We start from the raw sequence: 14,726 nt of genomic DNA, 5'->3' as shown, positions 1-14,726 counted from the left end.
TGATGACAGCTTGTTTAATTAAATATAGAAAAAAGAAAACACTTGTAGTTAATTAAATATAGATAAAAGGAAACACTTGAGGTCCCTGTTGTTCTGTTTGGTTGGAAACAAACATGAAACTCTTGGCCCTCTACCTGCAGATGCTCCCGACTCAATCTAACGAGCTAACGCCACTCACCGTCGTCACAGAAACAAGAAACGAAGACGTAACTTCCATTCCTCAGCGTCAGCGGACGTTCACAGATCCAGACTCCTTCTGAAAATGTACAATCTGCGTCTGACTGGTTTTAATTATTCCTCCAGCTGATGATGTAATGCAGGGCTTTAAATTACCGTTTCATGACTGTGTGAAGGTTTTTTCAATAATCGCATCATAGAAGTCTGTTTACTATGGTGTGAGCCCAGCGTGGGACCATTATCCCGTCACCTCGTCCAACACTTAACTGGATTTCAGATTGTGTGATTTATGGATCTGCAGCTGCATTAACCCTCCAAATCCCAGCTCGTCTCTGAAGGTTTTTCTGCTCTCGTTTTATGTCTTCTTCTTGTTTTCTGTCTCGTTTTTGTTGTTTTCTGTCTTGTTTTTGTCTTTTGTGTCTCATTTTTGTCATTTGATGTCTTGGTTTTGTGTTTTGTTTTGTCTTTTATGTCTCATTTTTGTTGTTCTATATCTTGTTTTTGTCTTTTGTGTCTCTTTTTTGTTGTGTGCTCATTGTTGTCGTTTTGTGTCTTTATTTTCTGTTGTGTCTGGTTTTTGTCTTTTGTCTCATTTTTGTCATTTTGTGTCTCATTTTTGTCTTTTGTGTCTCATTTTTGTCGTTTTGTGTCTTGATTTTGTCTGTTGTGTCGTGGGTTTGTCTTTTGTCTCATTTTTGTCATTTTGTCATGTGTTTGTTGTTTTGTGTCTTGTTTTTGTCGTTTTGTGTGTCATTTTTGTATTTTGTCTTGTTTTTGTTTTGTGTCGCATTTTTGTCATTTTCTGTCTTGTTTTTGTCTTTTGTGTCTTGATTTTCTGTTGTATCTTGTTTTTGTCTTTTCTCGTTTTTGTCGTTTCGTGTCTCGTTTTTGTCGTTTCGTGTCTCGTTTTTGTCGTTTCGTGTCTCTTTTTTGTCATTTTGTGTCTCGTTTTTGTCTTTTGTGTCTTGATTTTCTGTTGTATCTTGTTTTTGTCTTTTCTCGTTTTTGTCGTTTCGTGTCTCGTTTTTGTCGTTTCGTGTCTCGTTTTTGTCGTTTCGTGTCTCGTTTTTGTTGTTTTGTGTCTCGTTTTTGTCGCTTTGTATCTCATTTTTGTCGTTTGTGAAAATCCAACAATTCATTCTGTTTTTTACATATTCTAATTATGATAAATCGTATAATTTTTGCATTTTTTAAAAAGATCATTTACCTGCTGGTGAATTTTTTTGGTGTTTCGGGGGTTAATGTGTGACGCTTATTTTTTATTTTATTTTTAATTTCTGTGTGAATATTCTCATGCAACCCCTACAGTAGTTGACAAGGCTGACCAAGATTTATGCAGAAATGTTTTGTTCTTCTCCCAGACATGGCTTGTTGGTGGTTTCTTTGTTTTGTGATGCTGTTTTCCCAGTAGATTCCCTGCTTCTGTAGGTAACTAGCCACTGTTTTACTTTCTGCTGTAGTCAGTAGATGGTTGCTAAGAGAGAAGAGTGTTTGTAGTGCACATCCTGTTTATTGCTCCCTTTCTGTTTGTCTTGCTGACTTCTCCCAGACAGCTCGTCTCTGCAGTGTGAGAGGCGTTAGAGTGAGAGAAGCAGTGGCTTTAAGCAGATACGCCAGCTTCTGTCTGGATGTGGAAATAAAAAAAGAACTAGAAGACAGGAATATCACAAAGCTGCCTTACCTCATGATCAGATGACCTGTCTTCATATTCTGTGTATCTAAACATAAATCTGTTCTTGTGTCGTACAGATAAAAATGTCAGCATGTTCTATATTTTGAGGCAGCTCACCTCAGTAAAATAGCAGCAGATGAATGTACAGCTGCGAACAAAACTTTACAGACACTTGGAAAGACGGTGGATATCGTAGCAAACTAGAGTTTCTAGTGACTCCTACAATCATTGAAACACATCTTTGTTCCAGGATAACAGTCCTGCACTTGGGTTCTTTCATAGATTTATGAAAGGTCTTCTTTAAGCTTGGTGAAATCTGCTGGGTCCAACATATAGGTACAGCAGCTTGAGTTACGACGATGCAGACCAGGGGTCGGCAACCTTTAACACTCAAAGAGCCATTTCGACCCATTTCCCACAGAAAAGAAAACACCGGGAGCCGCAAAATCCTTTTGGCATTTAAAATGAAGACAACACTGCATATATCACTTTTTTACCTCTCTGCTCTTGTTAATCAGCCTCTAATTAGATAGATTCATTTTTTTAATTGTGTCCTTCCACTAATATTTATCTTACTTGGTTAATGTTATTTTTGCTCCTGGACCTCATATGTTACGTAACGTTAGCTGGAAATCAATATTTTGCGAATGTCTATTTAACTTGTAAAATCTATTTATCTTAAGCTAATAACTTTTCTCCGGTAAGTCGCTGCCCTATTTTCCAAGACGACACTCCTCTGACTCTCTGACCTGCTGCCGTGTTCTTGCGACTAACTTGTATTACCCTATCATGAGTACTTTTGACTCAAAGACAGACGTGTCTTTCTTGGAGTGGAGCTTTAATATACAGGCTTGCCATTCTTGAGTACAAAACGATGTGAAACTACAGACGTTGCTTCTCCAGGAGTAAAACAAAAAAAGGCATGAAACCTGTGGCAATCGGAAGCTCTGTGTTGTCTCTCTGCTTCAACTCTGCGCTCTCATGCAATAGTACCCCAGCAGCCCATCCGGTGGAGTGACACGTCAAAATAAGAGCGGTAATTTCACAATAAAATTCTCTATATTAAATGCATTGAAACGTGCCTGAAAGGCAGAACAATTTATTTTCCAAAGTTACTGGGAGCCACAACAGAGGACTGAAAGAGCCGCAGGTTTCCGACCCCTGATGTAGACAGATGTGCTAATCAGACTTTCTTAGTGACCTCTCAGCTTCCCATGGGGGATTATGATTGACTACAGCTGCTGACTCCAATTTAAATAAAACCCATTTAAAACACTCTCTAGACTCGACCACAAACGCTACAGTGTGTAAGTCTGAAGAGATCAGATCTGTCAGAGCTGCTGGAACACAGCTGTCATTGTCCACAGTCAGGCATGTTCAACATCACCATGAGCTGAGGGGCTGCAGGGCAACAAGGAAGTTCTTCCTCTAGAAGCTGAAACTTAAGAAGTCTGCTGCTGATCACATGGACAAAGTGGAGGCCTTCTGGAGGAAAATTCTGAGGTCAGATGAGCAGAAGTTGTGCTATTTGGCGCAAAGAAGAGAAGGCGACCGCGATATCACCAAACCTATGGTCGAGCACGGTGGTGGCAGTGTCATGCTCTGGTGCTGTTTTAGTAAAAAAATGGAGTTGGTGCTTTAAACAAAGTAAATGGAATCATGAAGAAGAAGGATTACTTCCACATTCTTCAGGAAACCCTGAAATCATCAGCCTGAAGATCTGGGATGGATGTTCCAACAGGACTAGGACCCCAAGCACTCATCAAAGTGGTAAAGAAATGGCAAATTCAGATGAAAATTCAAGTTTTAGGCTGATCTCCCCAAAGTCTTGACTTCAAACTTATCATGAACCGAGAGGCTGCGCTGGAGAAACAAATATGTGTCAGAAAGTCAACAAATTTAGAGTCAAAAATGAGACCAGAAGCCTGTAGACGGCGACCAAAACATCGTAGTTAAGGTGAAAATGGCCACAGGAAGTTCAACCAAATGTTGGTATTTAAGTTTTCACCCAGCAGATTTGGTCATGTTTCCAGAAGATCTGTGGAAGAACCGAAATGCGTGATGGAATTTTTGTGACAAAGCCGATGTATTTCAATGATTCCATCACAGAAAATTAAAGACATAGGAGTTACTGGAAACCCTAGACTGCCATGACATGCAGGGTCTTTACAAGTGTATTTCTATTAACACAGGGCTGACCAAACAAATCACTGAACAGACTTTTCACCTTGTTTGCGTTTGTCACTGACTGAAGTAGAAGTGAACAGCCCTAACAAGGTATTATATGATCAGCCATGATGCTAAAATGTAATATGAAAGGTGATAATGTGTGAAATACAACTGCGACGCCTTTCCACCGTGTCTTTATTTCACTGAGTGGTGCACTTCAGAAAGCTGCCTGACACTTAAACCAGTTAGAACCTGCTCTGTGGAGCTCTTCAGGTACTCCTCATAAAACCAGGAAAGGTCGTATCACAGCAGTGTATTTGCTCTGTATTTGCATTTATTGACCATGAGGAGATATAATACGACTCTGAGTGTTGCTGCTACAAGTGGATAATGGAAGGAAGGCATGTTTCTTTTTTCTGCAACTAAAAAATCTATTCAATGAGAGCAATTACAGATAAATGAAATGGTTGAAAAGTTCCCTGTTTCCATGCCGCCTTTATGAACTTTAGTGCAACTTGGAATTTCTTTGAGAAGTTTGACTACTTCCTGATAAGGAGTTTTTTTTATGAGGCATTTGTTTGTTTCTTTGGTGTGTCATAGATTTATTAAAAAAGTTGGGAGGTAACAGGAAATGAGGAGGGAGACAGAGAGGGAGGATGAAATGCTGAACGGGTCAAATGGAGGACATCGTCTTGTAGATTCATAGTCGGTCTTAACCCCCAACATTCTTGACTTGACCAGCAGATGAGGACCACTCCCAGTAGTTGTGACTGTTTAGTGTCTGGAGGAGGTCAGTTCAGCCTTCAGGTCCTCTCTGAAGTCCATGGATTCATGTGCAGCTTTCTGCTCAAGGAACCGGATCCCAAACTGGGAGAGCGTTCATCATGAGGAGGTTTCTGGATGTTCTGGTCGTTGTAGGACGTCGTTGGCTCAGCGCTTAGTGTTTCTCAGTCGAAAAGTCCTTCCAAAAATAATGGTGCTACTGTGGTGTTTGTGCAAATATGCTTTATTCCCTATTACCTGGTATTTATTTTTTGTATTCAGCTAGATTTTTCCAGTGTTTTTTGTTCATTTTTGCAGCATTTTCACCTTTAGGACACCGATATGAACAGTTTTTGTTTGTTCTGTTTTTTTTTGTCTAGTCGCGGTTTTGTGTTTCATGTGTCAATAATTCCTGAACCCTTAACAACTTTTAGAAATTTTTTCTTTGCCCTTTTAATTTACATTTTTGTCCACTGTTGGCTCATTTTTCTTCTATGGAAACTACACAACCAGAGCCAGAGGTACTCAGAAATGTCTTATGTGCAGCAAAGCAAAGACATAATGCCATGAATCAATACAAAAAAGAAAAAGTAAACATACTTTTCTTTAATTAGTTTTTACAAAAAATTTAAAGTAAATAAGCAGTCAACATGCACGGCGTTCTTCTGTGCGCCTGCAGACGTTACAGTGGTGGAAACACAGAGCGACTCTGAATATAACAGATAGTTTAATAATACATTTTATTTAAAGCGCCTTTCAAGGAACTCAAGGACGCTATACAGAGGCATAAAAATCAACAACAGTAATTACAAACTGTACAACAACAATCTACAACCAGTAAATGTATTTGCTTTCTGTTGGTTGCAGCTGAGTCACTCAGGGCTTCTTGGTTGTACAGAATTTATACCATTTTTGGATAGTCTGGTTAAAGCCACTAATTTATCTTTGGCATTTTTTGTTTGTTTTTTTATGAGGCTTTTAGAATAACGGGATTTTGTTGAAATATCACAACTTGAACTTTAGATTTGATTCAGTTTCCTGACAGATGTCACAGATTAGCTGCTAGAAATCTGATCATTCTTTCTGTTTCACTTTTTCTGGCTCTGATAAATGGTGTAATTTAGAAGAATTAATTTTTAAAGACGACTTCCCAGTCAAACGTGCTGGAGGGTTTTAGGGTTCAGGAGGTTAATGCAGCGTTGGCATCTTGTCATTCAGGTAGTAGTGATATAAATACTGGCCAAATAAAGCTTTCCTTAAAGTCTAAAAGGTTTTTACAGCTCGGTTTCTGAGAAGAGCTTCTCTGAATTTAGTGAGAACGTAGAAGCGGTGCTCAGAAAGAGTGAAGTGTGTTTGTGCTTCATCTGTGACAGACGCCGGCTGCAGATGATGTCTTTCAGTTCCTCTCCTGTAGAACACTCTGAGTACAGAGTGGATGACAGCAGAACACATGTATTGACAGGTTATGTAACGGTGTCAGTCCTCCTGCAAAGCAGAGCAGCAGCGACGACACGAGCCGTCCAAACTAAAACCATCGTTCCATTCCTTCTGCTCTACGACTAATCTGATGACAAATCACAGTTGTGTAATTAAACGGATTCATCGGAGTTAACGAGTAAATCCTGCGTAAAGGTCTGCCTGTTCACTTCCACCTCTGTTGTATCATTAAAGTATTATTCTCTATTAACCTTCTTCCTGTTTCCATTCCGGCAGTGTGCACCGTACAGCTCTTTCTGTTTCTGCAGCACCACAAGATTAATGGTGCCCTTTCAAAGTGTTCCAGGACACTCCCTCAGATCCTCAGTAAACAGCATAAATATTTCTGCCACATCTGCATCAGCTGCTCCGTAAAGAAGAACACTGAAACAACAAATATCATTCAATTATTAATAAAACAGAAACACCCGAGCAGCTCGAATGGCTCAAATATTAATAGAAGATCAGCAGCTAGAATGGAAGATGTCCGTGTTCTCCCTGCTGGGGTGAACTGTGTGCCGCCCAGAGGGAACAGGAGATGTATTTTTAACAGAGTTTTTGTCAGGCCTGATGCTTTATTATTCATTTTATAGCTCTCTACTGTAATAGTAATGTCTTCTCAAAACATATTTCAGTCTTTGTTTTGCTAAATGCTGCATGTAAAAGTGGTCAGATAAATGCCTCTGAGAACAGAACGCTCTGTCCTTTGGCCTCGTCTTTGTGTTGGGGGACAGCAGAGATCCAGCTAGTTTGTAATCCACGGTTTAAAGAGCAGCTAGCGAGGTCAGCGGGTGAACTCGGATGTCGACCTGTGCAGAGCTCCGAGCAACATCTCCTCAGCGTATCGACTAAACAGCAGCTTCAGCTCAGGAGGTAGCCGAATAAATGTGATCTGCTAATGAAAATAAAAGTGAGATTTAACAAGCCATTTGTTCCAACTGCAATTAGACCGCATGGAAACCTGCAACCACACCGTTAAATGGCCCCGGCCAGCAATCGTTGTGTTCCAGCAGTTTAGGAGGCAGTTCAGTGACCACTTAGTGATTTCCAGGTCGATCCAGGGACAGTTTCTCAGTTTGGTCCGCTGTGTGGATGTATGAAGGTCAGGGAGCTGGATCTGAGCCGTGTGTTTGTAGGATTTTACCACCGACATGGAAGTGTTTTATGTTCATAAACTGATGCACGCATGAACTCACCTCGACCCTGAACTTTAATCTGCTTCCATCCACATTCAGAGGATAAGGCTGGTGTCATGTCTGCAGAACTCACTCCACAATGGGAGGAGAAACTGCAAAATAACACCAGTTGTATCTGCTAACAGCTTCCAAACTATTCAAAATTCATCTTTGCAGTTCAATAGAGTCCCAGTTTCTTTGGTTTGTGAGTTGATGAGTTTAGTCTCCAGTTCATCTTCTATTAATTTATCCTGTTCAAACTACATATATAACCCCATAACCTCCTAGCTTCTCCTTTCTCTCTCTTTTCTCCAATGTTTACACCAACAAATACATAAAACAAACCTCTCATTAACAAGCTGAAAGAGTCGCTGAGAGTTGAAAACGAGCTGCTTTACAGGTCGGAATAATGTCTTCCTCTTCTGTTTTTAGAGCCTTGATAAAAACGTCGTGGTTCGCAGTCACGCCCGGGTTTCCTCCCTCACCCTGAAGAACGTCCAGTTCACGTACGCCGGCCAGTATCTCTGCACCGCCAGCAACTCCATCGGTCAGGACAACCGGCACATGTACCTGGAAGTTCGCTGTAAGTCTTCACCTCCACACGCGTCTCCTTCAGCCTGCTGCTAGAATTCACCCATTGACCAGATCTAGAATTAATAGGAGCTGTTGTCACTGTTGACGTCCGCTTAATAAACTGTCGTCGTTTTTACATTTCATGTCGCTCACACATTCACGTGCATTTCCCAAAATGCTGAACTGCAGAGAAATCTAAATGAAAGTCCCAACATAAAGGCTCAGTAAAAGAATTCTCCCTGAGGAGTGTTTGCAGCAGACGTACATCTGTCTTTTCTGATCTGTGGCTCGTGTTTCTGCATCTGCTGAGGATCTTCAATGAAACGTCACGAAGTTCCAGCTGTTAGTGACGACTGGTGGACTGAAAATTTCTCTCCTCTGACTGGGATCAGCTCTCTGTGTCATCAGGCTGTGATGCTGTCTTCATTCCACCACTAATTTATTTGTTCTGTCAGTAGTCGGAGCGCAGATGTTTTCTCAACGTGTCTGTTTCTGCTCAGGCACGGATTTTCCTCTCGCTCCAAAAACGGTTTTGACAGCAGAACTTTCTCAGGCTTTGTTCATTAACGGCCGATTCCACCTGAAGACAGAGAAATCTATAGCACCAGCAACAGATTCAGAGCAGGAGAGCAGTTCTTCCAGTCAGGAGAAACTTAAGACTCTCTATTTATTTAAGGACTAACCTGCCTTGGAGCTGCCTGGATTCTCTCAGCATCTTCTGAAGCTATTTCTATGTAAATGGTGGTTAAATGTTGGAGAAAAAGCTTAAAGATTTCACCGTTGTTACCAAAAACTGGAGCTTGTTTCACAGAGACGGACCAGACTGTTGTTACGTCTCCAGATGGATTCTAGCAGCTTCTTCCAGCAGATGAATAGAAGTTTGAATGTAAAGTCAACACTTTCTGCACAGATCAGCCTGGAATCATAAAATCACCGAAATGACATTCAAGTCACGCTGGATGTTATCAGAATGCAGTTTTTGGTTGTTTTTTTTGCTGTCGTATGTTGTTCAGTAACGACAAATGACCGTCTACCTCTGACCTCAACCCCAACCAGATCTACTCCACGTCTTATTTTACTGCCATTAAATGACTCTGAAGCAGCATTTCATTGACACAGCTTTAAAAACAGTTATTGGACCACTTTGACCGCTGTTTCTGCCTCCTGCTTTGCTCTTCTTGCTAGAACCGGACAACATTTTCTTCTTAAGTTTGTAACAGACGGTTCTTTTATGGATTTCAGCCGGTTAACAGCGGTTCTCTCATTTTATTCCTCTTTGTTCAGCACCTAGATGGGTTTCTTCTGGTCTCTTTACATTTGTTCTCTTTTTCAGTATTGTTTCGTGACATTTTAGTTTGAATTATCTGTTGACTTTATGCACAAAACAATGAAAACTTTAGAGATTTTTTAGCCATCTAGTGTGAATTTAGTCATTTTCTTTAATCTTTATTGCATGAAATGAATTCCGCTAAAATATTAAAGCTGTCTTCTAGAGGATGCTGTGATTATTTAACTACTGTGGTGAGATTCAGATTTAATAATCGGTGGTGAAAGGCTGCAGTGGAGACTTTTTAAAGAAAACAACAGGTGGTTTCCAACACTGAACACAATCCCATAATATCATGTTAAACAGATGAATTCACAGCAAGAAACTCCAGCCCTGTGCTGTAATGAAAACACTGAAGTCTCTTCTCGATCATATTGAGATGAAACAGAAGAAAAAGTCATTATTTTGAGGGAAATAAAGAGGCGTATAAACCAAGAAAAAGCCACAAGAGCAGATGTTTGCTGCCACATTTAGATTCTAAGGAATATTTCCTTATTACTGTTATTTATTGATTGATTGGTTTCAAAGATTTTCACTCATGTTACGGTGACTTTATCAGACGTTAACATTGTTACAGATAATAACGACATCGGTGGAAGTTACTTTGTTTGTTTTTTGCTGAAGTCAGTTCCTGAAGAATCAGAACTTTCCAGAGTCCTTCCTGGACTGAAGCGAAGCGGCATAAAGGACGTGTACAGCCCACCGCTGAGCTTGCATGTCAGTGTCATCATAAATGCTTCCAGAAATGGGAAATGTGCTCAAAGAATGTGAACCTCTGACTGTCCTCACACTGAAATATCTTCCACCACGGTGACAGGAAGAAAGGCCAACTTTCACCCTCACAGGAAATCAGGTCCTGTAACTTCCCTGCATGGTGCCACTCGGTTTTAATAAGTTTTGCCATAAATTACCATTATTATATAATTGTACACACTTTTATATATTTATCCTCTTATTGTTGAAGCAGCTTCTTATTCATTCCAAGCTCCATTAGAACGTTCATGAGGAGCCCAAAGCTGTATAATTTAGTATTTGGACATAAATCAGAACTCAAAAACCTGATGAAGCACCAGCTTTACCTGCTGAACTACATTTATATTCCTACTATTAGTTCAGTTAATCCTGCAGTTCATAGATGCATTAAATATAAATTTATACAATAAAATCATGACAGAGTCAAAGTGGAAAATCCTAAAATAGGAAGCGCTTGAAGAGACCATAAACCTGCTGAGGAGACGGTGTCTGGGCAGCCGCCTCTGTTCCGGTGGATAAACGGTCCAGTAGTGGAGACGGAGAGAGAGCAGAGTTTCCGCTGTGATTTGTTGCCATGGAAACAAAGGTCTCCGCTCTGACATACCTTCAGGGGTGCCGTGGCTTTTCGGGTTCTCGTTTACTCCGTCTTCATTTCTTCTAGTCGGGATGTTTGTGTGAGATGTTTGTGTGAGAGATGACATGCATTAAAGCCCAGCTGGATCTGAACAGTGAGCCGCAGCACGACCAGAACGTTCTCTGAAGGTTACACCACGCTAAATCATTCCGTGTTTTATCTGCATGTGAATGACCGACAGCACATGTGAGCGTCAGCAGTGGAAGACTAGTGGCAGAGTTACCGTCTCATTTGGTAGATTACTGCTGAAATTCATCTCTAATGTGCTTCAGCTCATAAACAGAAGCACCCTGATAGTCCAGGATCTGCTCCCTGGTGACGCCTCTGCAGGAATCTTCCCATCACCACCAAACTCAGAACAGCTTAGAAAGACTGGATGGAAGCCAAACCGTATTTGATCTCATTTGAAATCTATCAAATGTTACCTTGATTTAAATAAAAAGGAGAAAAATATAACCAATGAATCCTAATTGGATTAATAAGCCCTGCTCTCAATGCACTCCCAATTTGCTCAGAGATACAATCACAACGCAGCATTGATAGAGTTGTTTGAGGGCTCGCAGTTAGCTCGAGTAATCAGCGAATAATCAGGTAGCTGATTCACTGTTTCCAAGCAATTATCGATAAGAAAAGGTGCTTTGTCTTGAGCACAGCTTTCAGTCCCTGTCCTCTCTATCACCACTCACCCACTCACACAATGAAGACGTTATCTAAGCGTGGAACTTCCTATCTGCCGCACAGCATGATCCCATTAGCCGGGCTGAGAGGATCTGGGTTTGCTGCTAAAGGACTGATAGGACAGTGTGGATGTCTTCTCTGTTTGAGCTCCGTTTTGTCGGCGCTTGAAGTTTGTTTAGCATGAATTTCTAATGAAAGCGCTGTTTGAGCTGCAAGCAGGTCCCTTCGTTCGTCCTCACCTCAGTCCTGTCGGCTTCCAAATTCCAATTCCAGCTTCACTTTTACCAACTTTTAAATGTGTTTCTGCATTTTTAACAAATAGATGCTTTAATACTGAGGCTGCAGAGAAACAATGTGGCCAAAAAACTACCAAGATATTTCCAAAGTATCTTTAATTTACAAGGAAGAATAAGAACTATGCAGTATTTATATGTAAACCAAATACTATGTACATTAAATGTCACTTAGAAGTCCACATTTATCTCTTTATGTGTATTTCTGACCTTTATTCAGTCTTTGAATCTATTCAAATAAAATTCTAAAAGCAGAAGCGCCAACGTCACAATTCAGCATTCATGAGCAACATCTAGAAAATAAACACGTTCTTAATTTTCCTGCACTGTGCACGTACTGCATCCAGCAGTTAGATGCATACAAAACTTATGCAGAAATAACTCTGTGTATCTGCAGTATATAATCAGTGTTAATCACTCAGAAAAACTCAGTGAATTGCTCTATTTTTGAGACTTTGCACAAGGAATTGATTTAAACTTGAGCACAGATTTGCATGTTCTGTATATCTGGAGCCACTGAGAAATAATCTGTAATTAATTTTCTTTTATTAAACGACACTACATTCCTCTATTCCTACTAAATGCACTGTGCTTGCTTTCATTCTTGTCCCCATTTTATACAATCTGTAGTTCTGTCTTTGCTCTGATTTTCTGCATCATCACCACCAGCAGACACAATCCTCTTATTGGCAATAATTTCTCCTCCACGAGGCTGGAAGGCTGCAGAAATCAAACAGGCAGGTCACAGGCTCTGTGGTGAGTCAATGAGACCCAAAAGCAGCATTGATAGAAGGAGTGAGAGTCTAATCAGGGCTGCAGGAGATGGAGCATCTATTGACTCAGTCGTGTCCATCAATCCCAGCAGCGTCACACTGCAGAGTTTTCAAGGATCCGGGGTCAGGAGTAAAGCCCGGCAGTGTCAGGGGCCGCAGCGTTTCGTAGCACTCAGGAAACAAAGCAGACTTCACTGCAAGATGTATAAAAAGGGAAACGATGCAGGGAAGCAGCCGCTACCTTCTCAGTTCTGGTGTCAGAAATCAAGGCCTCGGTCACATGATATGGATTCAGCTCAATGAGGATGTCAAACAGCTTTCTAAATGGGTCTTCCACTGCATGAATGATAGCGCTCTGATATGGGAGCTCTGCAGCAGCAGTGACAGAAATGAACCGGCTGAAACTCCTGGAACACCTGACAGGATGCAGCTCTGTTACTTCTGCCCACTCCGTGCTCTTCCTGATTCATGACTGTACTCCTGTTAGACTGGAATTAACGGCCCGATGAGATGTAAATGTTTGGAGTTCTCTGAGCATCCTGCATTCACTTTCTCTCACGAGGTAAATAAAACCAGTTCAGTTCGGCTGTACAGCTTCAATGGATATCATCAACAGACATTAAACTTATAGAACCCAAACACAGCCGTCAGACTGCACTCAGCATTTGTTTAGCATTCTGTAAAATTGCAGCTTTTGTCAGCATCGGGATGAGTGCCTGTGAGAGTGCATTTTAAATATCTTTTTTCATTACAGTGATTTCCAAGTGAAGCATCTCACTGGTGGCAGTGATAAGAGAGCTTCAGGGAACGACTCTCCTTGCTTCCCTGCAATAGAAGACTTAATAAGCTCATATCCAGATGACTCATTCCTATCAGTCCCACATTTTCCTACAGAGATTTGACTGGCTTGATTATTATGCTAATGCTAAAAAAGTTAGTGATGATCTCAGTTGCAGAGACTCGTCAGATGGACGTCAGACTCTTCTAATAGTGAATATTCTGCTCATATTTGGCTGATTAGATAAATATCTGAGGCTTGATTATGTTGAGTCCTGCACAGCTGAGCCAGACTGAAGAAATGAACGGTTCAGATGATGTGGTCCAAACATGTTCCTGTTCCTTCAGATGCTCCAAAGATCCTGGGTTCAGTGACGGTGTACACGTGGGAGGGAAACCCGGCCAACATCAGCTGTGAGGTGGACGCTCATCCAGGAGCTGAAGTGGTTTGGTTCAGAGACGGCCTCCAGCTGCCCAACGCCAACACCACCAACATGAAGGTCTACAACACGCCCACCATCAGCTACCTGGAGGTCTGCTTCACCTGCTGTCTGTGTGATCATTTATACTGACACACAAAGGCTCATTCACCTCAATGGACCAAATATGAGAAGAAGTTCATGCCTGGCCATTTTTTTCTGTGCATTTATAGTCGGTCCAACATGTAAAAACTGTTTCAAAGAATCAAACTGAAGATGGTCAGGTGTGGAGCTTTCGGTGTGTTGAGGCAGAATGACCCATAAAGAGACGTGTTTTTGCATCATATTGATGTCATCTTTCAAATATGATCAGGTTTTGTGTCTGCAGCAGCTGTAGTTGTTCAGCAGATAAAGATCAAACCATCAGAAGCAGTTCTAATCACAATCTGTTTCCTGAACAAACCTCTATAATTTCTAGTTGAGTTATTCTGCTATGCTGTGATGAAATCATTGAAATAAACAATGTATTGGTAACTTATGAATATTTAACATGAACATGCTCCCAGTGAGATCAGACACTGACCTGAGTGATAACATGAAAGTCTAAAGATGTTCCAGACCAGCTTTAAATGAATTCTAATAGAAGGGATGCTATTGAGATTCTGTGTTAATGAACCAATGTGCAGTTATTGGCTCCTAGACAATCTGTGCATCTGCAAACCAACTAACCTACAGAGGAATCACAATGCTGAATGGTATTAAAACATGGACTAATGATCAGAGAAACACCGTGTTTCTGCATGTAGTCACTTTGTGTTTCTGATGTTTTTCAGTGTTTTTGTGTCATTTTCTGTCCTTCAGATTACCCCTGATTCTCAAAATGACTTTGGCAGCTACAACTGCACAGCGACCAACGTGATGGGCGCCGAATCCAAGGAGTTCATCCTCATCCAAGCAGGTTTGTTCACCAGAAATGAAGCCCGCCATCGGAAATATGCGACAAAATTGAAAGTATAGAACAAAATGTTTAAAAGGGAATTTATTTTAGAAGCCTAAATTTGTGGAAAA

At 40.9% G+C, this 14,726-nt stretch overlaps 1 protein-coding gene across 10 annotated transcripts in view; it reads left to right on the top strand.

The window, feature by feature from the left end:
- LOC110958343 (neural cell adhesion molecule 1-like) overlaps positions 1 to 14,726 on the top strand; it is a 301,020-nt gene that overhangs the window by 227,098 nt on the left and 59,196 nt on the right. For 9 of the 10 annotated variants that reach the window (XM_051937339.1, XM_051937343.1, XM_051937334.1 and 6 more), the window contains 3 exons: positions 7,864 to 8,014; positions 13,588 to 13,772; positions 14,520 to 14,616. In XM_051937339.1, the coding sequence (XP_051793299.1) occupies positions 7,864 to 8,014; positions 13,588 to 13,772; positions 14,520 to 14,616 (433 nt within the window). The remainder of the gene's footprint in view (positions 1 to 7,863; positions 8,015 to 13,587; positions 13,773 to 14,519; positions 14,617 to 14,726) is intronic. The other variant, XM_051937336.1, reaches the window with a different exon arrangement.

This window comes from Acanthochromis polyacanthus, chromosome 17 (genome assembly GCF_021347895.1).
Source record: "Acanthochromis polyacanthus isolate Apoly-LR-REF ecotype Palm Island chromosome 17, KAUST_Apoly_ChrSc, whole genome shotgun sequence".
NCBI classification, from domain to species: domain Eukaryota; kingdom Metazoa; phylum Chordata; class Actinopteri; family Pomacentridae; genus Acanthochromis; species Acanthochromis polyacanthus.
Note: the sequence above shows the minus strand (reverse complement) of the source record. Positions and strands in the feature narration are given on the sequence as shown.